Genomic DNA, 26812 nt, shown 5'->3' on the forward strand with positions numbered 1-26812 from the left:
TGTAACAGGAAAAGGTTTCTGGTGTCCCCTTGGCAAGCAATGTAGGCTACTGCTGTCAATCAACTTCACTCAGGCCCCCTTGAAGAAGATCCTGAAAGACTTGCAATACTAGAAAAAGCTTTCTTCCATTCAAGATAATTGGGAGTCTGCATTCCACCACGCTCCAATGGTCTTACACCTGTTTCTTCAGATTGTGGACTCCCCAGCCCTGGAGACTGGGATCTGCCATCAGAATCATCCTTTTGCCTAGGCTAAGAAGCATGCCCCAAAAGAAGCACAGTGGGGATGTCCAAAATTCCATTTCTTGCTGAATTTGTATAAGCACAAACATTTTCTGATCCATAGACAGCCCATCTCAGACTAAAAAGGCAAATTAAAATGCCCTCATGTGCCACCTGGTCCAAGGTACCACCACTGCCAACAAGATCTTTAAAAGATTCCTGGGGGTGTAACATTCTTCTTTTTTTGACTGCACTAGAATGCGCTGCACTGGTGTGAACTAGGCCAGTGGAATCCAAATTAAACAGTGTCCATGTGTTCATTATGCAGAATAGAAACGTACTGGACTGCATCTGGTGTGAACAAGTCCACTTTCCCATCCATAGGATCTTCAACAATTTCCCAATTACTCTTTGGGATTAATAAAGTATTCTGTAAAGGCAACTGAGTTATAAAAAGGCAAAAAAAACTTAATGCGTCAGAGGCTAGAGGACAGCATCCACCCCTGGAAATACAATGCATAAAAATGCATCAGTCATCTTATTTGGATAAAGCTTAGAGAATCGGTTACTGTAAATTGGTCTTCTGATGAGGTCTCTGCCATACTTCATCAACAAGCTCTTTACGCTCTGTCATTATGGGAAAAGAATACCCTTGGAAATATCTGCATGCTTTTTGTTTTTGTAGGGCATCTAGCCCCTCGTACTAAAGTAGTCAATCAGATTGAAATCAAAAGTATGTGACCTTTCTTTATCCATCCTTCAACTCTTAGGCCCTTTTTTGTGTTGCTTTTGGCGTGGATATTTGCAGCATACTTTATACTATAGCCTCCCCAATAGGGCTTAGAATTTTGCACACCCACATCCTTGTGAGGCAATCTGTGCAATTTCATTTCTCTGCCACTGCAGACTGCATGCAGGCCCAAAATGCACCCTGAGCTGACCGAGGCATTTCTTGTCATGCTGACATAAATGCATGGGAGCCAGTGCCACATGGGGTGCTTGGGGAGCATGAAAGCTGCCCTGTGGAGGACTCCATGGGATGTGTATTGTCCTGGGCAGGAGAAGTTTGTTGGCGGGTCTTATGTTTTTTGGAGCGTTTGTGTTCAGGTTTTCTGCTCTTAAAATAATGCAAAACATGATATTTTGCAGTCCTTAAGCACTCTTTTAAAAACCAAGTCCCACATTGCCCCCTCCTACCTTTGCTAGTCTTCTGTGCCAATAATAGGTGTGACAAGCTCCTATTTGCACAAAATTTATGGAGAAAATCATATTACCTCTTACCAAAAAACATGTGCACTGTCTCTTTAAGACTCATCTGCTTTCATCCACTTAGTTCAGAAGCTGCAGGTGAGCCTAGGCAGCCCTTTCTAGTGGCAGACAGCAGACACAGTCAGAGTCTGAGACAAAACTAGTCAGACCGTCAAACCCACAGGAGTAAAGAGCATAGCATGGGACCCAGGACAGCACATCCAGAGGCAGACAGGATACAGTCAGAATCTGAGAAAAAAAACAATCAGACAGTCCAATCCCCAGGAACACACTGCACAGCAGGGAGCAACAGCAAAAGGTCTTTACCTGGCAGGACTGCAGATCAAGAGGGAGAGAAGTCCTTTCCTTTGCAGACGCCCACACCTTCTCCTGGCTCACACCTCCTCTTCTCACTGCTTAAAAAGGACCCGGCTGACAGGAGTAGTGATGCTGTTGTGATTAATCCTGTCAGCCTCTAGCTAAAACTTGCAGCATTGCGCCCCCACCATCACAATAAACTGCTGTGCCTGGGGCAGTCACTCCTCCCATCCCCTTTTCCCGGCCATGGTGGCCCGATCAAAGATGCTTGATAATGGGTAAATATACCAGAATGGAATAGGGAAGGGGAGAGAATGGGATAGGATAAGTAAAGGGTAAAGAAGTAAAAAGAGGAGATGGAGAATTGGCTATTTACAGTATGATCTGGTGGAAAAACAAGGCATTTGGAAATGTATCCCTTATATTTCATGTCTGTATGTGAGAGTACAGAGGTGTATCAATGGTAAAAATAAGGGATTCATGTATTTTTGTACTTACATGCAGAAAAATAATAAAAACTAAATAAAATAAAAAATATAGCAGTAAAACGGTGTGATACAGAATGTACAATGGTTCTAAATTATTTATGACCAATAAGGTTACTTTAAACAATATTCCAACCTAAAGATTACATTGCCCAGCAATGGATATTGCATACTTTCAATCAGTTACAATATATCATAGTGTACAAGTTAAATAAGAATAAAAGACAGTGCAAGTGACATAAAATTTTCATGTTCAGTTAGCGTGCGTTCGCTGTAGAGGTAAGTATTACTACACTTTGTCAATAATTCTATATCATATAGATTTCAAAGACATCTGGGTTTATTACAAAGTTTGTATTGTCTATTTTCCATGCTATAACTGCGTGGTTTGCATTCTGTAAAGTAAAATCATGACTCTTTAAAATACAATTTGCTGTCATAGCTATTCCCAACACATATTCATATATTGCAAGTCACACAGGAACCTGCAGAGCTTGACAATTTCTCATAAAATGCATTTGAAATGTGCATTGGTTACTGAATTATACAACATACCTGTGGTTCTACTATATACCTACAATATGTTAGTATGTGTTTTTGTATGGAATTTTTACAGGAGTAAAAAAAAGTAAGTAGATTATAGCTGTGCTGATGCTAGATGTCTTTCATAAATCTATCCACAGTATATATATATACAAGTAGATAATATATATATATATATATATATATATATATATATATATATATATATATATATTAAAAAAACCTATCCAACATTGATATTGAAGTCCTTTACAAATGTAGCCTGTATTTGGTGGTTCGATTTTACACTTTTTCTTCAAGTATAAATGAAGGCAATTTTTTTAACATGTAATTTTAGATTAGAAAGGGAGTTTTTAATTGCTGTTTGTGTCCCGTCCCGGGATATTCACCCTCTTTATTTTTCCTGGTGACTGTTAATATTGAAGTGAAAGAAAATCTAAATTTTGAATAGTCACCAGAACGGCAATAAAGGGGCAATCTTACAATGGGGACACTAATTATAATCGCAACCAGGGATTCCTGACTTTGGAGGGATTTCCTCTCATTTCTAGTTGTGGCTATGGGACAGAAAGTGTAGGGAAATCTACCCAATGGGACCAATAAAAAAAAAAAACTGACAGGGTCATAACCCTTCCTTACTCTATCCAAAATGTAAAAAAAAAAAATGCTGCCTTCAGTTTTTACAGTAAAACAAATATAAAAAAACTCTCAGTTCTGCCTCAAACACAAATAGTAGTGAGCAGTATTCCTACATATAATGACTGTTTTATACATTGTTGCTGCTTGAGACACATGTAACCTCAAAGCAAAAAATGATATGTGCTGTAGCTTAAAACATAACTGTACTATGAGTGCAGATCCTTTAGCCTCGGTTCACACGGTCACATCACATGGGATCCACACAGGAATGCGGTGCGATTCCTGTGCAAATAACATGCAATTCTGTGCCGTGCGATTCAAGCCCATTCATTTTGTAAGGCTCATATTGCACTGCATCCACATGAAAAATATGCAGGCACCTTTTTGTTTTTTTTTAGACGCACTGGAATCGGATTACATGGGTGTTCATACTTATGCAATCTGATTCAGGCAAACGTACTGCATTTGGTGATCTGCTTTTGGGGTGTCATTAACCTTTAATTGACACCCGCAGAAGATTAGATGCACACAGCGCAATTGCTTTGCAGTGCGATGTGGGAAGCGCCGTGATTTCTGTGCGTTTCCTGCATCATATCAGTGTGAACTGGGGTTTAAAGTTGATCTCCAGGATAAGGCAAAACCCTTTCTTGCAGTAGCATTACCTCGCACTACAGGGGTTAAATGCTTGTTTATTTCTAGGGTCACGGAAAAGCATTTTTTTTACTTGATTTCTGCAACCGTGGCAAACAGCGCTCTCCTCTACTCTCCTACACTCTAGTGTTGAACTTGGAGTCCTCACATCCATTGCAGGACTTTGAGCCCCGCATTATACATGATGATGTCAGAGGACCTGTGACCATCAGAGTGTAGGGGAGAGGAAGCTGCTTGGACCAGTGTAGCAGCACAGAGGACCAGGTAAGAAAAAGTTATTTTTCTACTTCTCTAAGCTAGATGAGCATGTAACCCTTGAAATCTTGAAGTGTGGGGGTAGTCCCACTGCAAGGTAGGTTCCACTTTTAATAGTCATCACCCCCCTAAGTCTGCTAAATCAACCTAATGCAGAAATGCAAATCCTGTCTCTCATCTTCTTGGACCTTATCCTAGTAGTGAGCATTAGCAAATCCTCAGCATTACAACAGGATATAAACAGACGCCAGAAAACGGTGGCGGTGTGAGCGTATTGTGTGCATATGTGTGTTGGTAAGGGGGTGGAGGGGTTCTGATTTCTTGTGAGGTAGAGAAACTAATTTATTTATTTTTTCATTCAGCCTGCAAAGAATAATAGCTAAGCGTCTGCACTTAAAGCGGAGCTCCAATCATTTTGTGTTTATTAAAAGTCAGCGGCTGACCTTTAAACACACACTCACCTGTCCCACGATCCAGCGATTTGGCCACCTGAACAATCCATTTTCTCCCTCTCCTTTCCCCAGCATTACAACTTTGGGCACCCGGCTGTGACAGCTTGGGGCTTAACAGTGGAGTGCGCACTGCGCATACACCAGTCGGTCTGCGCCTCCTCAATGGTCGGGAAATCTTCTGGGACCTGTGGTGTGTCCCAGAAGATTACAGGGAGGGAGGGGGAGAGGATAACTTCTGCTCAGATCGCCTAGACGGTCCGAGCGGAAGTGGGAGCGGGCACCTGTCAAAACAAAGTACCCACTCCCCCCCAAAAAAATGACATGCTAAATGTGGCATAAGTGGGGCAGAACTTCCCCTTTTGGGGTGAGCTCCGCTTTAAAGTGCATTTATCTATTAACCTGTGCATCAAGAACCCCCATACCCAAATCAACCACTGGTCTTTGAAGCACTGCTAACTGCATGAATCAAGCATCATGAGTCCAAAACATTCACCTCTATACCTATGGCAACCACAGTCATGAAAGCACTGCCAATTGCATAGATAGTGCACCAAATAAATCTCTATAGATAGCACTACAGGTGCCTTCTTCCCAACCTGGAAAATTGCTTTGGGAATTCCACTTTTGTTTCAATAGTGCCTGTTTTATAGTGTATGAATACAGTATAAACAAGTTCCTAGAAATAAGATATAAATGCTAATATCGCTATGATAAACCAAAAAAAAAAAATAAAAACCCGTCTTAATATTCACATACAGGGTTTCTGATTTTTTTTTTTTCTCTTGGCAGTTACTAGCATAGTAAGATATTCACTGTAATATATACACAGGGATAATGCACCCTCTACTGTAAACCTAAGGTTAAGGCAACAAAAAGTTCCATTGCCACATAAGGGCACAAGGTTGCAGAACATCATATTCTGAATAGGAAAATACCTTCATCTCACAGATGTTACTTTTAGAAGGAAGAATAGTGTTGGAAAGCAATTATTCTTTATAGTGGATCTTTATCCTTATGCGGTACGGTTCACCATAGCAGTTAGTCATGTCACATACATCAATTTTCAAAACGTGTTATGGATTGTCAGACATGTAAAATCTTCTTTCTAGATATATGGAACTGATCTAACAGATTATATTTTAAGGAGATGTTCAAAATATCAATGGCACATCTATTGGTTGTACTGTTTTAGTTTTGGGAGCTTTCATCTTCTTGTGTGCTGGCACAGCTGTGTAATATAATTATGCAACATAATTATGTTTGCATTTCTTCATTAATTCAGTGCTTTTTTTAAAGTCAGTTCTTCCAAAAAATCTAGTATGCATTCACCACGAATTCCATTCTACAGCAGGTAATGTGCTGATTTAAAGCCAGATAACCAAAATATAGAGATTTTTCCAGCTGTTGAACTCCTGAAAAATAGAAAGAAAATAGTAAGAATTTGCTTTCACAAAATTGATAGATTTTTTCATTTAGTGGATTGAAATGTGCTAACACAAAAATAAAGAACAAATAATTGCATGGGGTTTGTAAGTTCTCCCTGTGCATGCCTTGATTTCCTCCAGGTACTACAGTTTTCTCCCACACACCAAAAACATGCTCTATATAAACGACTGTAATAAAAATAAATAGTACATGCATACCTTAGAGCAGTGGTCCTCAACTCCGGTCCTCAGGGCCCACTAACAGGCCAGGTTTGCAAGATAACTAAATTACATCACAGGTGATATAATTTGCTGCTAAGTGATTGCAGTATTCTAGTCTGCATCTCCCCAAGGTAATACTTAAAATATGGCCTGTTAGTGGGCCCCGAGGACTGGAGTTGAGGACCACTGCCTTAGAGCATAGCTGTCAACATACTTTTTACCTGTGTGCTTAGTATGCCTCTCACAGCAGTTCTATAAATCTCATGACTGTTATTTGCATGAACACATGTCCCACTCTACCCTCTGTGTGATAATGTCCAATCTTATTGAGGAGTTTTTGAAAGCCCAGACATTGCACTTTAGGATGCAGGTAGGCTTTTGTGTACACTCCACACTCATGAATTCCAAATTCCTAATATCTTAACTGTACAGCACAGGAAACAGGACTTATTTTCATGGACTATGAATCATACCAAGTAAAAAAACTGAAACTGAGGGGTGGGCAACAGCATGGCAAACCGAAGTGTCAAAAAGGACCACAAAAAAACAAGGGTTAACCGCTTGCAGACTGAATAACTTACATATAGAGTGGCAAGGCAGAACCAGCGGCAGAAAGTCTTTCAAAACTAGAAAGACTGAGCTCTTCAGGACATCAGTCAATGTCCCCTTTAGACAACACACAACTGACTCTCTAGCACAAGAGGGATGGAAGCAGCCCAAAAGTCTCTAAGGTCTCTCACAGCAGTCTGTACTCACAAATGTCCAAGAAAAGTTGGTTGCCTTTTTCCAACATCTATGTGACACCTTTCTCCTGTGATACCAGACTAGATCTTCAGATAACAACCCCTCAGTCTGCTCTCTGCAGCTTCCAGGCCCTCAGGTCACCCACCCACCCATTGCAGCGCTCCCTAGAGGGCAGCAAGTGCTACAGGCTGGACTTTCCTCTGCAGACAAAGACCCCACAGCTCAGTGTCTCAGAGTATTTATACAGACTCCCTGCATCCTCGGGGCCACCCTCTCTAGGACTGGCTAGGGCTGTATAAATATTCATACTGCTATTTGCATTGCTCCACACCTATTTCTTCTGCTTCCTGGTAAAACAGGGTAAACAATCAAACCAGCAGCAACAGAAACACTAAACAGACCTAACTAATCACAAGCAGCTGTACTTATTACACTGAGCACAACTAAATTTACCTAACACAGCAATTACAACCACACTGGTGGTGAAAGTGATACAAGCTACATTTATTTAACCACAAAAATACAGCTCTACTGAACACAGTGAGCTTGAACTAAATCTACCTAATCTTAGCACCTATCTAGGAGGGTGCTACAGACACAAGCTGCTGTATTGTGAATATTGGTAGTAGGCTTTATTAATATATTATTTTTTGTACTACACAATGTTGGTGTGCTCTTTCTCCATGTTATATTTTTAGAAAGTACTAGCTATCCCTACTGATTTTTGGAAATCCAAGACCTATGTGTTTTTATGCCGATGCTTGTATGAACTATCATGAGACTTTGTGGACTAAACAGGAAAGAACTGCAAGCCTTCGACTTAATATTTAATATAAAAAGTGTTTTTGTGCATCCTATATCACACTTTCCCATCCCCACACATCTCATCCCTACTACCTATACGGCATTATGAACTTCCAACACTGGAAGTATGAAACGCATAACAAAGCTCCATTGGTCACAATGTGAAAGTTACCAGGGTTTGCCAAAGGAGGCTGCAGTTGGGAGTTTTAGACTTGCATCTGCACCTGCATAACACTTTCTTTACCATTAGTTATTGTGACTTTAAAGCAGAGGTCTACCCTAATTTGCATTTAAATCTGCATGTGCTGCTGATCACTCCATCATTCCCTTTTGGATAGTGTTATTTAATTTTTTTTAATATATAAAACCTTTTTTCTAAAAAAGCTCTACTTCCATCCAAACCCGGCCGTGGCAAAGTTTGTGATATACTTTTTCGCATTGGCTCCTTGGATACCAGTGTAAGCAATTCCAGGAGTAAATGAGCATCCTCTGCGGCTAGCATTGCTTTACTTCTAAACCAGAATTACGCAAATCTAGGCTCCTTTTCTACGCCGTGATAAAGTCCCACTGCACATGCATGAGATGGGGAGGTGCTTGTTGGGTAGCCAGCAGCACCTTATCCCGGAAGAGACTCCTAGTGGATTCAGATGCCCACACGCAGGATGGACAATTGCTGGATCCCGAGGCTACAGTGAGAACTAATACTTTTAATGACACAGAAAACAGATGCAGCATATGCTGATTTCAAATACTGTACATAATTGGCGACTATAAGGGGGGTGATTTAAAAAAAAAATCTGAAACAGGCTGAAACTCAGCTTTAAGCTGTAATTCTACAGACTTGCTCCAATTCTTCCAATCAGCTTTATTAAATTGGAGTAAATCAATATAAAACAAGCTTGGACTGCTATATCTTAGTAGGTCCAGTGACCAGTAGGAGAGAGTGAGAGCGATAACACCAAATTTAACACACCTGCTCCCCATTCACACCTGAGACCTTGTACCACTAAGGACTCACATGACACTGGGGAGGGAAAATGGTTAATTGGGCCCAATTTGGACATTTTCACTTAGGGGTGTACTCACTTTCATTGCCAGCAGGTTAGACATTAATGGCTGTGTGTTGAGTTATTTTGAGGGGACAGCAAATTTACACTGTTATACAAACTGTACACTCACTACTTTACATTGTAGCAAAGTGTAATTTCTTCAGTGCTGTCACATGAAAACCTTTCAATGAAACACAAGGTAAAAGAAAGGAGAAAAAAAAAAACACATTCCATTAGAAAAAATTGTGAATGATGGGTGAAAGTGTTGAGTGAAAATATTAATAAATAGACACCTAATTATTATAAATATTACTTGGTAGCATATTCATTATGCTTTGATCCATCTTTAGAGATACAATTTAATTATATTAAATATAATTACCTTTTGTTGTTGAACGTTGGTTAGATGTTAACTGGCAGCAGTTGCTACAGGAATCCCAGAGATTTGGGAGTTGTCTTGTTGAGTGTTATTTGAATATTCCACCCCGTCTTCTTTATTTAAAGTGTTCTGATGTAGAGAGAAGTAAGAAGTGCAGAAGATAAATATAAATAAGTGTATATGAAACAAACAACCTATAAAATAAGCCTTTAGAATTTTATGTCATGGAAACCCTTCTTTCCCAGATTAAGCCAGCAGATAAGATTTGTGACTGCACAGTACTGATTTGTAGGCTTGTTCCAGACCAGTGATTCTGGGATTCTGGAAGTAATGAAGCCAGAGACTGACATTTTCAATAGAAATCAGAAACCATTTTTATGCCACACCCAAGTTGTGTGCTTCATTGGCTGTTGGGTGCCAAAGCTGGACAATGGTGTATCTATGCCCACAACACTGTACATTATTTAAAAGAACTAGCAAAACACCATAAACCCCTTGCTAGGTAGAACTTTATTGTTCCAGACACTAGCACAAAACCTTGCATGGGACCTCTTCCTTGGACGCGTTTCACCCAAAATTGGGCTTAATCTTGATAACCTGAACATTCAAGCAAAATTTTTGGTGAAGCCTGTCTGAGAAGGAGATCCCAGATAGGGTCTTTGTTGTTGTCTTGAACAATAACATTTTACCTACAAGGGATTCTACAAAAATCACAAGAGCAGCCTAAAAACATCAAATGAGGATATTTGTAACCGGTCAAAATTACGAGGTTTGTATACCAATGCCAGAAGCCTGGCCAACAAGATGGGAGAGCTGGAGCTGCTGATGTTTGAGGAGGACTTAGATTTTGTGGGGATAACTGAGACTTGGTTTGAAAGCTCTCATGACTGGATGGCGACCATTCAGGGGTATTCCCTTTATCGCAGAGATAGAGAAGGTAAAAAAGGGGGAGGGGTATGTCTGTATATTAAGAACAGTATACAGGTAAATATTAGGGATGATATTAATAATGGAGCTAAGGACGAGGCAGAATCCCTATGGGTAGAGCTTCAAAGGGAAGGCACGGTGGGGAAGGTAATATTGGGCGTATGCTATAGGCCCCCCCACCAGAGGGAGGAGGGGGAGGTGGACCTCATTTTACAGATAGGATTGGCAGCAAGGATGGGAAATGTCATTATAATGGGGGACTTTAATTATCCAGATATAGACTGGGCAGAAGGAACCGCACACTCAGCCAAGGCTCGGCAGTTCCTAAATGTTCTGCAGGACAATTTCATGGGTCAGATGGTGAATGCACCGACAAGAAACAATGCGGTACTTGACCTACTGATTACTAACAATGCAGACCTGCTCACGGATATAGAAATACAGGAGAACTTAGGAAACAGTGACCATAGGTCAATAAGTTTCAGTATTAAGTACAGTAATAGGAAGCACAAGGGTAATATTAAGACGCTGAATTTCAAAAGAGCCAGGAAAAATGGGAGTGCTTCAAGAGCATACTTAACAAGGGGATTGGCCAGTGCATTCCAAAGGGAAACAAATTTAAAAGAGCAAAGCTAAACCCTGGGTGGCTAAACTCCAACATAAAAAGGTATATTAGTGCTAAAGAAAAGGCCTTCAAAAAATACAAGACTGAGGGCTCATTGGCAGCATTTAAGCATTACAAAGAGTGTAATAAGAAATGTAAAGATGAAATCAGGGCGGCTAAAATAGAACACGAGAGACACATAGCGGAGGAGAGTAAAAAGAACCCCAAGAAGTTTTTTAAGTATATAAACAGTAAGAAAGCGAGGCCAGAACACATTGGCCCCATAAAAGATGACAAATGAAATATGGCCACTGAGGACAGAGAAAAGGCGGAAGTGTTAAATAATTTCTTCTCTTTAGTCTTCACAAAAGAATCGGGGGGCTACACAAACCTAGCTTGTAAGGCCGAACTAAACAACACACCTCAGGAAATACCGCCATGGCTAACAGAAGATAGACTTAAAACTAAACTAGAGAAACTTAACATAAATAAATCACCGGGACCGGATGGCTTGCACCCAAGGGTTCTTAAAGAGCTCAGCCAGGTGATTGCCAGACCATTATTTTTGATCTTTAAGGATAGTTTACAGATGGGTATGGTGCCAGCTGATTGGAAAAAAGCCAACATGGTACCAATATTTAAAAAGGGGCCGAGATGTATCCCGGGTAACTATAGGCCGGTCAGCCTAACATCTGTAGTCTGCAAGATTTTGGAGGGGATGTTAAGGGACCACATACAAGACTTTAGTAATGAAAACTGTATTATTAGTAGTAATCAGCATGGATTCATGAAAAATTGTTCTTGCCAAACCAATCTATTAACCTTCTACGATGAAGTGAGCTGCCACCTAGATAAAGGTAAGCCGGTGGATGTGGTGTATCTGGACTTTGCAAAGGCCTTTGACACCGTTCCCCACAAACGCTTACTGTACAAACTAAGGAAGGTAGGTATGCACCATAGGGTGAGTACCTGGATAGAGAACTGGCTCCAGGGGAGAGTCCAGAGGGTGGTGATTAATGGGGAGTACTCGGATTGGGCGGGTGTGGAAAGTGGGGTCCCCCAGGGTTCTGTCCTGGGACCAATCCTGTTTAATTTATTCATAAATGATCTAGAGGAGGGGATATCTAGTACAATCTCAGTATTTGCGGATGATACTAAACTAAGCATGCCAATATCTTCTGTACAGGATGTGGAAACCTTACAAGCGGACCTGAACAAAATAACGGGGTGGGCAACTGCATGGCAGATGAGGTTTAATGTTGAAAAATGTAAAGTAATGCACTTGGGGGCCAGAAACCAGAAAGCAAGCTACTCACTAGGGGGGGAACCTCTGGGTGAGTCTAGGATGAAAAGGGACCTGGGGGTACTGGTAGACAACAGGCTTGGCAGTGGCATGCAATGCCAAGCCGCTGCAAGCAAAGCCAACAGAATACTGGGATGTATAAAAAAGGGGATTCACTCCAGAAATAAAGAGATTATTCTCCCGCTCTACAAGACTCTGGTCCGGCCACATTTGGAGTATGCTGTCCAGTTCTGGGCACCGGTCCTCAGGAAGGATGTGCTGGAATTGGAAAGAGTCCAGAGAAGGGCAACAAAAATAATTAGGGGAATGGAGGACATCAGCTATGAGGAAAGACTACAAGCACTGAACTTATTCTCTCTGGAGAAGAGACGATTGAGGGGGGAAATGATATCAATGTACAAATACTGTACTGGCGACCCTAGCATAAGGAACAAACTATTCAGAGAGAGGAGATACAATAAGACACGTGGTCATTCACTAAAACTAGAGGAAAGGCGGTTTAACCTTAAAATGTGTAAGGGGTTCTTCACTGTAAGAGCGGTAAGGATGTGGAATTCTCTTCCACAAGCAGTCGTATCAGCAGGGAGCATTGATAGTTTCAAAAAACTATTAGATGGGCACCTTGGAGACCACAACATACAGGGGTACACAATGTACGGTTAAAAGCAAACACACACACACATCATAGGTTGAACTGGATGGACTGATGTCTTTTTTCAACCTCACTAACTATGTAACTATGTAACTGTGCCGCTGGTTATTTTTTCTTTGATTCTCAAATTAAGGTCAGCAATGACCATCTTCAAATAGCTTTTGGTATAGGGTTTCTGTTGTAAGACAAAAAGTATACTGCTGTTGCTGACCTAGAACAATTATGTAGGAAGGGAAGTCAGAACTCGCAATTTCCATACTTGTTTAGCATCAGTTAGATCAGCAGGACAGTCAGGCAACTAGCTTTTTTTCACAAGGAGAAATCAGCAATGGCAGACCACATATTTTTCTTAGCACATATTTACTGTGAATGTACCCATTTAGGACACCTCTAATGTAAAAAAAAAATTAATTAGCCATCTAATGTAGTTAGTTACCTTTTCTTTGTTTTTTGCATGCTTAAATTTTTTCTCCTTGTAGTAATTCCGTTTGGGAAGGACATGCAATAGCATTAGGTCACAAACAACAGTTGCCTGAAGACATAAGAAATATCAGGTCACTCAGATTAAATGCAAAAATGTAAAGCTTCATAAGATATACTGCAATGTTTTCATTGCACATTTCTCTATACTCATGTTTGAGCCTTGTCCTGCAGAATATATGTTAATTTAGGATATATGGTTTCTTTTTAAACAGCCTGTCAAGAAATTGTACAAAACAAAAGCATCGCTGAGCAGCATTAAAGATGCACACCAACATTGAGGGGAGTATTTATAAAATAAGCATACCTAGCAGTCTGCCCAGTAAAACTGCATATACATTCGTTCTGTGTGAATGGGGCAAAAATCAAATGTTAGACAATTTCCCATTGTGGATGATTGTTTTTCATTGATTTTAAACAGAAAATACTGCATTTGGCCAATGGATGCTACTAATTATCATAAGATTTTCCACTTATACTTAGTGCCATCTAGTAGCCAAATTCAGTATTTTCTTTTTTAAATGAATGAAAAACATACATCTAGCACAGGAAATAGCATATGAACATTTGTTTTTTCCCCCATTTGAATAGAACTAATGTACAGGATCTTTCACTGGGCGAACTGCTATGCAAAGTTTTTTTTTTTTTTTTTTACAATCCACCCATTATTTACAACACATTTATTTCCTAGAACATTTCTTACTTTGAGTTTTTTGTTGTTTTTTTTGTTTTTTGTTTTTTTTTTATCCTGAAGATAAAAATTCTTTAATATATCAACAGCAAAAAAACTAGGGCAGTGCATATTGCACACATAATTAACGATGATGGGAGGATGGTTACAGAGGACACTGAAAAAGCAACCGTGCTGAATTCTTTTTTCTCGTCAGTTTTTACGCAGGAAAAGGAAGGGTACACTGACCATGACTGTATGGTTAGTAGTAATACACAGGACTTGCCACTATGGCTAACAGAGGGGGAAATCAGGGAAAGACTGGATAAACTTAACACAAACAAATCACCAGGCCCGGATGGCGTACATCCGAGAGTGCTCAAGGAACTCAGTATGGTTATATCTAGACCACTGTTCCTGATCTTTGCTGACAGTATTAGGACAGGAGATGTACCAGGGGATTGGAGGAAGGCTAACGTGATTCCGATATTCAAAAAGGGCCAGAGACATATCCCGGGAAATTATAGGCCTGTCAGTCTGACATCAATAATATGTAAACTTTTGGAGGGGATGATAAGGGACTATATCGTAGAGTATGCTAAAGACAACAACATCATCAGTAGTAACCAGCACGGGTTTACAAATGGGCGTTCTTGTCAAACCAATCTCTTAGCATTCTACGAGGAAGTGAGCTGTGAGCTAGATAGGGGGAGACCAGTGGATGTGGTGTACTTGGATTTCGCTAAGGCGTTTGATACAGTTCCCCACAAGCGCTTAATTTATAAAATAAGGTCTGCAGGTATCGACAGCAGGGTTTGCTCTTGGATACGGAATTGGCTAAAAGGCCGTGTCCAAAGGGTAGTAATAAACAGCGCATACTCAGACTGGTCTGAGGTAGTAAGCGGGGTGCCCCAGGGCTCAGTCCTGGGACCAACCTTGTTCAATTTATTCATAAACAGCATTGAGGAAGGGATCAGTAGTTCGTTATCAGTTTTTGCAGATGACACAAAATTGGCCAGGGCAATAACTGCACAGCATGAAGCAGATATCCTACAGAATGACCTGGACAAAATTACGGAGTGGGCAACGACATGGCAAATGAGGTTTAATGTGGAGAAGTGTAAGGTTTTGCACTTGGGGACCAAAAACATAAAAACACAATACACGTTAGGAGGGGAACCCTTGGGGGAATCAAAAATGGAGAAAGATTTGGGAGTCTTAGTTGATGATAGATTAGGCAACAGCATGCAATGCCAAGCGGCAGCTTCCAAAGCCAACAGAATATTAGCATGCATAAAGAAAGGGATGTATTCCAGAGATAAGACTATAATCCTTCCACTTTATAAAACTCTGGTCCGACCGCATCTGGAGTATTCTGTCCAGTTCTGGTCGCCAGTCCTCAGGAGGGATGTGTTGGAGCTGGAGAAAGTCCAGAGAAGGGCAACTAAACTGATTAGGGGGTTGGAGGACCTTACCTATGAAGAGCGACTGCAATCGCTCGATTTATTTTCCCTGGAGAAAAGACGTCTGAGAGGGGACATGATAGCAATTTATAAATATCTTAATGGGGATCTCAGCTTAGAAGAAAAGCTGTTCATTCGAAGGAATTGCATGAGGACTCGAGGACATACAATGCGATTAGAGGAGAAGCGTTTTAACCTCAGGCAACGTGGGGGGTTCTTTACTGTTAGGGCTACAAGATTGTGGAATTGTCTACCACAAGAGGTGGTTTCTGCGGGTAGTATGGTGACTTTCAAAAGACTCTTAGACTTACATCTCAAGGATCAGGAGATTGAGGGCTATGTTAGATGATTACAGTCACACACACCTACACAGGTTGAACTGGATGGACTATTGTCTTTATTCAACCTCGCCTACTATGTAACTATGAAGATGTCCTTAGCATTGAATGCTGATCAACTTCAAAATAACTTTTCACATGATTTGTACTTGTTAATATCAGGTCATATGACCTTGAATTTTAAAGTAAACTTTTTGAAAGAGCACTACTTATAGAACAAAACAATATTAAACACTTGTGGTGAAATCTCTGCGCTGTCTGTGTTCTATGTTTATTTTTTTGCCACAGTTGACAACAACGAAACATAAAGTTTCATACAATATCATAGAAAATAATTTTACATGAAAATTCCAACATTGAAAAATAAAATAAAAGTTCATAAATTCATAAGGTGCTGTGAATCTTCTGTGCCGTAATTATTTCTTTATAAGTGCAATCCGTGCAATGAAATATAGCAAGGTGATGGAAGTGTTGTGCTCCCCTTCCTCTCTGGCCCTCACTCACTAGCTTTGAAAATATCACCTGTAGTAAAAAATCCTGTGTCTTTATAGATATTCCTTGGCTCTTTCTCCCTTTCTCATTGGTAAAACATTATCATAGGAGGAGAATAGGAGATTCATTGCGTAATACCATTTCAATTTAAAAAAGCTTTTACTAAGGTAAAAGGTTTCCTCTCACATTACACATTCTTGTTAAAAGCGTGTAAGACAGCTGTACTACCCACGGTTTGCATTCCAAATCCAGGAAGTGACTTCACCGGAAGTCTCTGTCACCTAATGCATTTCGCTCCACCCAGGAAGCTTCATCAGAGGCTGGAGTGTTGCCGATGCCATATCGATTTTTTATATCACAAGTCCCTATCAATACTCTAGCTAACCCTCCTACTACATTCAATCATAACTTCTGCCAGCCCCATGCATGACCACCGGTTTATGATTGAGAAACAGTGTTCACCCGTAGATCAATATTTTGACTTTCCCATTTTTTTTCTATTAATCCTACTATTTTTTCTTATTTTATCCCCATAGTGAGACTAACATACCCATTTATTTGAACAACCTAAAAAAAATTAAAAAAAACTTTAACAGCAAATAATACTCTATATATATTGTACCCAACATGCTAATTTGTTTAGGCAGCTTGGCAAACTAGATGGCAGATAAAAAACATATAGGAGTTATATTACAGTAACAACCCTACCAATCACAAAAAAAATAATCATTAATTCATAATTGTTATAAAAACAATTCCTAACAATTATGTATGAAACCGGTAATGTCTAATTCTACATTTAAACCTGCTGGTGTCAAAGATCCCAATTTATGTATACAAAATGTCTCATTTTGTGAGACCGCCTTCTTTTTGTTTATACCACGCCAATGGTCCTCAATTTTATCTATGGCATCTACTTTGAATTGTGTGGGATTTTTTTTGTGATGTTTTTTAAAGTGCTCTGAAAGGCTTTTATATTTAAATCCTTTTTTTATATTGTTAAAGATGTTCTCTCAATCGAATCCTTAATTCCCTATAGTTCTACCTACATACTGTGACCCAACATATACACTCTAAAAGATAAGTGATGTGGGTACTACTGCACATGATGAACTTTTTTATTTCAAACATTTCTCCTGTTTGGTTTGATTGAAATTGCATAGTTTTTCTACTGCCTTTACACGTCCTGCATGTCATGCATTTCCCACATCTAAAAATAACCCGTTTGATCCAAAAATGTGACTGTTTTTTGGATGGATCAGGAATAATGTTAACCAATCTATTTTTAAGAATGAGTAGGCGTCTGTATATAAACTAAGGATGTTTGGGGAGGATCTTTTCTAATGTTTGATCTCATTATAGTATGGGCCAATGTCTTCTGAAAGCTCTTTCTCTTGTTTTATATTGTCCATTGCTCTAGAGTCTATATTAATCTCCTCCTTCTCTTCCTGCCATTTATGCACCTGTTCTTGTTGGTAATCTTTACTATCCCTTTTCTTCTCACATTTTACAGAAGAGGAATTTAAGGGTTTTACAATTAGGCTTAAAATATGCCCCATAAAGAAATATGGACAAATTTAAAACTTTTATTGACCTACGCAAATTTGTTAGGAATATTAACATAAAGAAACATTTTGCAGATTAAAATGTGGTCCCCACCCAGGAAGAAACACAATAAAAAGGTCTTAGGAATCAATCTACTTTCAACCATAAAACAAGTAACAACCAGTGTTTAGGAGTTTTCAAAATTATGATGGAAAAGGAAATAGAAGGTATTGACATTAGACCAATCAAATTGGATAGAAACATTAGAAAAGGCATAAAGAAGTTGGAAAAAAATAATAACATAATTATTAGGACGGCAGAAAAGGGAATAAAGAACTAAAAAGGTTAATTTCTGATAAAGATATATATGAAAAACGCAAAGGAAACCAAGTCAACAAACTAAAGGCTAAACTAACTAGACTAATTAAGGGGGCAACCAAAGAGGGTATATTAAACAAAAAAGAAGGCCGCTATCTAATACCGGATGCCCCAAAGACTCCCATAGTATCCCAAGTTCCAAAAATCAACAAAAGCGAAACACAACCACCAGGGAGACCCATAATTAATGTAATAAATTCCCTTTTTTCCAGAATTGGAGAATATTTTGATTACTTTCTCCAACTAATTTGGGATTTAATAAATAAAATCAAGAATATACCAGTCAATTAAAATTGTATACTAGACAGCATAAATGTGGAATCCCTATATACAAATATCAAACAAAAGGATTCACTGCATGCCACAAAATGGGTTCTTAATAATAAAATAAAATGAAAAAGAAAACAAGTAGAATTTATGATAAATGCACTAGAAATGGCCATGGGAGGAAATTTTTTTTGGCATGAAAAACAGTTTATGTACAAAAAAGGGGTGTGGGAAAGGGAGCCAGATATGGCCCAACTGTCACAAATATATTTGCAAGCAAGTGAGAAGCTGAGGAAATTTAGGGTAAGAAAAGTCCGAAATTAAAAGTCTATCAAAAATATATTGACAATATCTTTGTGGTATGGGAGCGGTCAGAAGCAACGTTCAATGAATTTTTGCAGAAAATAAAGATAAGTAAATACAACATATATTTTTTCAGTAGAATACAATCGAGACAAAGTTCATTATATGGATTTGGAAATACAGCTGTAAGAAAAAGTATGTGAACCCTTTGGAATGATATGGATTTCTGCACAAATTGGTCATAAAATGTGATCTGATCATCATCTAAGTCACAACAATAGACAATCACAGTCTGCTTAAACTAATAACACACAAAGAATGAAATGTTGCCATGTTTTTATTGAACACACCATGTAAACATTCACAGTGCAGGTGGAAAAAGTATGTGAACCCCTAGACTAATGACATCTCCAAGAGCTAATTGGAGTGAGATGTCAGCCAACTGGAGTCCAATCAATGAGATGAGATTGGAGGTGTTGGTTACAGCTGCCCTGCCCTATAAAAAAACACACACCAGTTTAGGGTTTGCTTTTCACAAGAAGCATTGCCTAATGTGAATGATGCCTCGCACAAAAGAGCTCTCAGAAGACCTACGATTAAGAGTTTTTGACTTGCATAAAGCTGGAAAGGGTTTTAAAAGTATCTCCAAAAGCCTTGCTGTTCATCAGTCCACGGTAAGACAAATTGTCTATGAATGGAGAAAGTTCAACACTGCTGCTACTCTCCCTAGGAGTGGCCGTCCTGTAAAGATGACTGAAAGAGCACAGTGCAGACTGCTCACTTAGGTGAAGAAGAATCCTAGAGTGTCAGCTAAAGACTTACAAAAGTCACTGGCAAATGCTAACATCCCTGTTAGCGAATCTACAATACGTAAAAGACTAAACAAAAATGGATTTCATGGGAGGATACCACAGAGGAAGCCACTGCTGTCCAAACAAAAACATTACTGCAAGTTTACAGTTTGCACAAGAGCACCTGGATGTTCCACAGCAGTACTGGCAAAATATTCTGTGGACAGATGAAACCAAAGTTGAGTTGTTTTGAAGAAAGTTTTTGAACTTAAGGCCATCTGTCTACCAGCTGAAGCTCAACAGAAGATGGGTGTTGCAACAGAACAATGACCCAAAGCAGAAGTAAATCAACAACTGCATGGCTTAAACAGAAGAAAATACGCCTTCTGAAATGGCCCAGTCAAAGTCCTGACTAGGGATGATCGAACTTTTCAAAAGTTCGGTTCGGCCAGAACATCCGAACTTCCCGAAAGTTCGGCCCGGATTTCAGAACCCCATTGAAATCAATGGGACCCGAACTTCGGTAATCAAAAAACACAATTTTGAAGCCCTAAAACCCAATAAATGCCCCTAAAAAGTGCCTAGGGTTCTGGGTCATGCCCCAGGGACTATTAATCATACAAAAAAAAGTTCTTAAAAATTGTCATTTTTGATAGAGAGCCAATTATTGAAAAAAAAAAAAAAAAATGTCTTTTGATTTAGTGTCTGGGGGGGGGGGGGGGGTGTCTAAAAAGTTTACCTGTGAAGTTTCAGCTCTGTAGCATGTCCAGAACCAGAAAAAAAAAAGATTGTTTGTATTAGAATCAATATAGAATTTTGGGGGACTTTGGAGGCAGGCAAAACATCTGAACTTCTGTGTAGGGGTATACTGTAAATACATACACCCATGTCTGTATATATACACATATATAGGTGTGAAAGTAGCAGAACACTATGCTTGCGCTATTGAAATAATGAACACCAATATGTCTCCGCTCCTATCACACCTATATGTGTGTATGTGTAAAAATACATATGTGTGTGTGTATATATAACCCTATACAGAAGTTCAGATGTTTTGCCTGCCTCCAAAGACCCCAAAAAAATGCCCAAAAAAATGCCAGCTACAAAAACGCCCAGGGGCAGTGTGACTTCAGCTCTCTGCCTCCTTTTTCTCAACTCTCAGACAAGCTTTATAATTCAGCACTTTGAAAGGATGTAAAAAAAGGGAAGAGTGCCAATAAACAGCTATCCAGGGTCACCAAATTATAAGGATATCCCATAGCCCATTCTACCAAGGAGAAGATCTGGTTTATCACTAATTCCATCAACTATAAGTACAGTCCAGATGACTCTACTCATATACAGGCTCTTTTGACAATTGTTAGGGTCCATTCGTTCTGGTGAGTAGGGTTCCTGAAGGGGTTCAAGTCACCTGGCACAAAGAGCATGAATGATCATCTTTCAGCACTTATATTTTTGCACTGGAGTACTTTATTGCACTCTATTGATTTATTAGTTATTTTACACTGTAGTGCACAAAAATAATTTATTTGTGGACTTTTTTGCAATTTATTGGACACTATTTTATTATTATTTTTTGGTGATTATATATACACTTATTTATGATATATTTCACATTTTTTGATTTACTATATGTTTGGATAATTATGTGCTCTCTTAATGTGTCTCATCAGGTGTCCCAACTCTACATTCTCCTTAGGGTGCACCACACACCACTGCGGCTTCGATCTGATGATTTGTGTAGTAGATGTGAGAGAGATGTGGGGGATTTGGTGCAGTTATTGTGGAGATACCCGAAGCTGCACCGATACTGGTCTGGGGTGCTTTCTACTTTTAACAGGGTCCAGGGCTTAGAGATTCCTCAGGATCCCAGGCAGTGCCTTTTGGGTATCCTTGAGCACGTAGTGCAGGATAAATATCTACGCGAAGCAGCTGCGCAGGCCTTGTTTCAGGCCCGCCTACTCATCCTTAGACACTGGGTGGCACAAGACCCTCCGTCTTATAGGATGTGGCTAGAACAATTAGGCACCACCCTACGCATGGAGAAATGTATATACCAGCATAGGGGTTCCCCCTCTAAGTTCTTTAAAGTTTGGGGTGTGTGGCTGAGTTCTCCGGGTATGGCTCCAATGGACTTGGTCATGGATCGTTTGCTACTCTAACTCCCAAGGGTGCCAGGGGGTACATTTCACTTGATGTGGGGAACCCGGCGAGTTTTCTTTTCTCTTTACTTTTTGCTGTGTTGATTATGCAATAAGGTCTTGTATATGAAGGTAGACTTTAGTCTATTGTCGAGTTATTAACAACCGGCTGAGATCTGTATTGCTTTGTACGATTTGCAACATTTTGTTGACTGTGTGTACCATAAAGTGTAATTGTGTGCGTTTTCTCAATTAACCTTTTTTCTTGATTAAAAAAAAAAAGAAAGTATGCACATTATTAGAAGTGGTGGATGCTGGGAGGTCTAATGGTGGGCATACTACACACTTTCTGGTATTGTTTATTACAGCCAGCGATCAGCTTTCATGTAAAAGCAATCCTAGCAGATAATTAGCAGCTTGACTGCTTTTACAAGCAGTGGGAGGGAACTCCCCCCCCTCCCCTGCCACCTTCCACGGTTTTCTTGGGCTCTCCTGTTCTACCGGGTAACCCGGGTAAGACCAGGATGGCTCTAATCATCTCTATGGCCTAAGATACCGGAAGCTACGAGCATTTCATGACTTCAGTTTGGCCAGATATAAACAGCGCCATTGGGAAATTGGGAAAGCATCTTATCACACCAATCTTGGTGTGGTCAGATGATTTAAGGGCAGAGGAGAGATCTAGAGTCCAATAGACCCCAATTATTTTTAAAAAAAAGGTCAACGCAAGCATCGGCCTGCTGTCATATGTAAACAGCAATTGTGCCATGCATGTAATAATAATATATATATATAAATAAATAAATATATTATATTATTTATATTTTGCCACAAGTTTCAGGTAAATTACATTTTTTTTAACACAAGGTGGTCACTAAATGACTTGCTCACACATGCCATGGGTATATGTAGAATGACACCCCAAAATACATCCACAAACACCCTAAGGTATTTGCTAAGAGGCATGGTGAGTATTTTGCAGCTCTAATTTGTTTTGGAAAAGGAAGAAAGAAAAGATAAATTTATATTTTTTTATCTTTTTTCAATTTTCAAAAAATTGTGACAAAAAGCGATATCTGCAAAATACTCAAAATGCCTCTCAAATTCCTTGGGGGGTCTACTTTCCGAAAAAGGGTCATTGGGGTTTGTGCTGTCCTGGCATTTCATGGCCACCAAAACTTTGATAGATAGTGAGGAGTGAAATCAACAATTTCTGCCCTTAGAAAGCCTGAAGGCAGTGATTGATTTTCGGGGTCCTGTACGCGGTTAGACATGTGGTATCTCCGTACTCAGGAGAAGCAGCAGAATGTATTCTGGGATGTAATTTCACATATACTCATGGCATGTTTGAGCAATATATAATTTAAGTGACAACTTTGTGTAATAAAAAATAAAAATGTTTGTAATTTTCCCAAAACTTGTGGCAAAAAATAAAATATTCCATGGACTCAACATGCCTCTCAGCAAATAGCTTAGGGTGTCTACTTTCCGAAAAGGGGTCTTTTTGGGGTTGTTTTGAGCTATCTTGGCATTTCATGGGCTCCGTAACTGTGATAGGTAGTGAGGAGTGAAATCAACAATTTACGCCCTTAGAAAGCCTGAAGGCAATGATTAATTTTAGGGGTTCTGTACGCAGCTAGACTGCCAAAATGTCTGACAAATGTGGTATCCCCATACTCAGGAGAAGCAGCAGAATATATTTTGGGGTGTAGTTCCACATATACCCATGGCATGTTTGAGCAATATATAATTTCAATGACAAATTTGTGTAACATTTTTTCTTTTTGTTATTTTTCAAACACATGTGAAAAAAAAAATTAAATATTCAATGGGCTCAATATGCCTCTCAAAAAATTCCTTGGGGTGTCTACTTTCCAAAAAGGGGTAATTTGGGGGGGGGGGGGGGGTTGTACTGCCCTGCCATTTTAGCACTTCAAGAAATAAGATAGGCAGTCAGAAAGTACTGTGTAAATTCTAGTATATACACCATAGTTTGTAGACGCTATAATTTTTGCGCAAACCAATAAATATACGCTTATTGAGATTTGTTTTATCAAATACATGTAGCTAAATACATATTGGCCTAAATGTATGACACAAATTTAGTTTATTAGATATTTTTTTTTTAAAAAAGTAGAAAATGTCATTATTTCTCAAAATTTTCAGTCTATTTTTGTTTATAATAAAAACCGCAGAGGTGATCAAATACCACCAGAAGAAAGCTCTATTTGTAGAAAAAAAAGGATGTAAATTTTGTTTGGGTACAGCATTGCATAACCGCGCAGTTGTCAGTTAAATTAACGCAGTGCCAATTTGCAAAAATATGGCCTGGCCATTAAGGGGGTAAATCCTTCCGGTCAAGAAGTGGTTAAATATCACAGTCTTTCAGAGCACTTTAGAAAACATCACAATAAAAATCTCTGACAAATCAAAGTATGTGCCATAGATAAATATGAGGACTATTGGAGTGGTAAAAACAAAAAGCAGGTGGTTTCATAAAATGAGACATTTTGGATACATATATTGGGATCTCTGACACCAGCAGGCTTAAATGTAGAATTAGACATTAACTGTTTCATACATAATTATTAGGAACTTTTTTTATAACAATTATGAGTATAGATATTAATTTTTGTGATTGGTAAGGTTGTAATATAACTCTTATATTTTTTTTATCTAGTTAGCCAAGCTACCTAAACAAATGGGCATGCTAGGAACACAATATATGGGGTATTATTTGCTGTTAAAGTTTTTTAGGTTGTTCACAAAAATTGGTATGTTAGTCTCACCATAAGGATAAAACAAGAAAAAATAGCAGGATTAATGGAAAAAGATGGGATTGGTTAAATACACCTACTCAGGGTAATTTATCTTACTTTATTTTATACTATTTATTAAGCAAAGTAAAAAGATCGATCCGCGGGTGAACACCAATTCTCAATCATTAACTGGTGGTCATGCATGCGGCCAGCAGAAGTTCTGATTGGGTGTAATAGGAGGGTTAGATGGAGTGCATTGTTTTTTTATTTTTATTGACTGATCCTCTAAATCCAGACTGTGTCTGTGTCATAGCTGAATGGTCAGCTGCTTCTTCAGCCTTCCCCATGAGAATGAATTGCCTTCACACTACAAGACAAGAAAGCAGCAGAAATGATCACTGCCACAGCAGCAGTCAGCCTGCTATTGTCATGATAAGGCTACTAAGATGTAAATCTTCCAATATGTGTTACAGGTAGAAACAGATTTGTATCTATTAATTCTGTATATCAGTTTCATTTTTGTATATTACTGAGCAGGACAAGTCTACATCTGGTTTACTATTTCTTTGCAATACTACTTTGTACCACACGAGGTCACTGTGAATTGCTGCAATAAAATGCAGAATGCAGAATATGAAGGAAACTAAAGGTAGTTAGGCAAGGCCCAAACATATAACCAAAGTAAAAAGGAAACTTTGCAACTCTATTTATTTTGTATTAAGAATTGCATGTAAATAAATAGGATTCATTAATTACACTATACATATTTTAACTTACCACTCCAAAAATACCAATTCCTGAACCTATTGTTGTCATTGTTGGGATGATATTAAATTTTCCTCCCTGAAAAAAAAAAAAGCTGTCTTAATTTTGGCTCTAAATTGCTAGACATTTGAGCTATGGAAAATTATAGAAACACGTCTAACTCAATACCACTTAGATCAGTGGTCCTCAACCCTGGCCTACAGGGCCCACTAACAGGCCAGGTTTGCAAGATAACTGAAATACATCCCAGGTGATATCACTTGCTGCTCAGTGATTGCAGTACTCTACTCTGCATCTCCCCAAGGTAATACTCAAAATCTGTCCTGTTAGTGGGCCCTGAGGACCGGAGTTGAGGACCACAGACTTAGATAATTACATTTTTCATACAATGAATTTGATAGAAAATGTGTTTTTAAAAAGTAGTACTATGACGGCAACTACTAAACGTAATTTACATGGCTTCTTTCAAAACATAATAGCTTACAGAAATAAATAAAATGTAAAATACAGATAATTAACATCTCCAATATGTAATTAAAACAAATCAGTTGAACACGATTTGTAAATAGATACGTTTTTAGGATTCTTTTTGAAATTATGAAGCTGAAACCTTGCATTACAATGAGACATGATGCAATCCAGCAAAAAATATATACATAAAATAACAGAGGGTCCAAGACTGATCCCAGAGAACCAGAACAAGTGATTCAGTAGCACATTCACAACTCATATAGCTAACTTAGCTAACACTAGACTATAGAGAACCACAATTTTTGCAATCCATAATATTAATTAAAGCGGAGTTCCACCCTAAAAATTAACTTTACAGCATCAGTTAGAGTAAAAAAAACCTGAAAAAGAATTGGATAATTAATATTTCTTTTTTGTTTCACTTACCTTGTTTTTAATAAAAAAATTAACTTACCTTCCTTCCTCTTCCTCCTTATGCAGTCGCGGCCCCTGGCGTCACTTCCTCCTTTGCATCAATCCCAGGATGCAATGGGAATGGCCGGCCACTACTCTCATTGCCGATCGCAATCTACAGCGCACGTGCAAGATTGCGATCGGCATTCTGGGAGCCAGAAACCAGGAAGAAGGACACAGTGGGGGACACAGCGGCTTCAGACGCCCACACCAGAGATGGCCGAGCTCTGAAATCAATTGTAAAGGTAAGATTTTATCTTTATTCAATTACTGTCCTGTACTGTAATGTGGGGTTAGTGTTAGTGTAATTGGGGTTAGTTTAGGATTAGGGGGGTATTTTTAGCTAAAAAATGTCTTTGTGGTCGGAACTCCGCTTTTATGATTAAATGTATGAAAAGCTAATGTGAGACTGGATAGAATAACAGCTTAGAGAGAAAAACATTACTGGAATCGTTCCTCAATACTATTACGATGATTCACTACAATATTTACTGAATAAATACTACCAGAACAAAACTGGGAAGATATGTTTGGCACCAGTACACTCAGATAACAGTGATTGCTTAGGTCGCA

At 39.0% G+C, this 26812-nt stretch overlaps 1 protein-coding gene across 1 annotated transcript in view; it reads right to left on the minus strand.

The window, feature by feature from the left end:
- Positions 1-5595: 5595 nt before the first annotated feature.
- Positions 5596-26812, minus strand: part of P2RX1 (purinergic receptor P2X 1) — a 168997-nt gene continuing 147780 nt past the window's right edge. The window contains exons 10-13 of the mRNA XM_082244978.1: positions 25328-25393; positions 13357-13452; positions 9438-9563; positions 5596-6224 (exon numbers count right to left, since the gene is read on the minus strand). Of these exons, the coding sequence (XP_082101104.1) occupies positions 9465-9563; positions 13357-13452; positions 25328-25393 (261 nt within the window). The 3' untranslated portion in view covers positions 5596-6224; positions 9438-9464. The remainder of the gene's footprint in view (positions 6225-9437; positions 9564-13356; positions 13453-25327; positions 25394-26812) is intronic.

The sequence above is a fragment of the Pelophylax lessonae genome (assembly GCF_965119305.1).
Source record: "Pelophylax lessonae genome assembly, chromosome: 2".
NCBI lineage: Eukaryota > Metazoa > Chordata > Amphibia > Anura > Ranidae > Pelophylax > Pelophylax lessonae.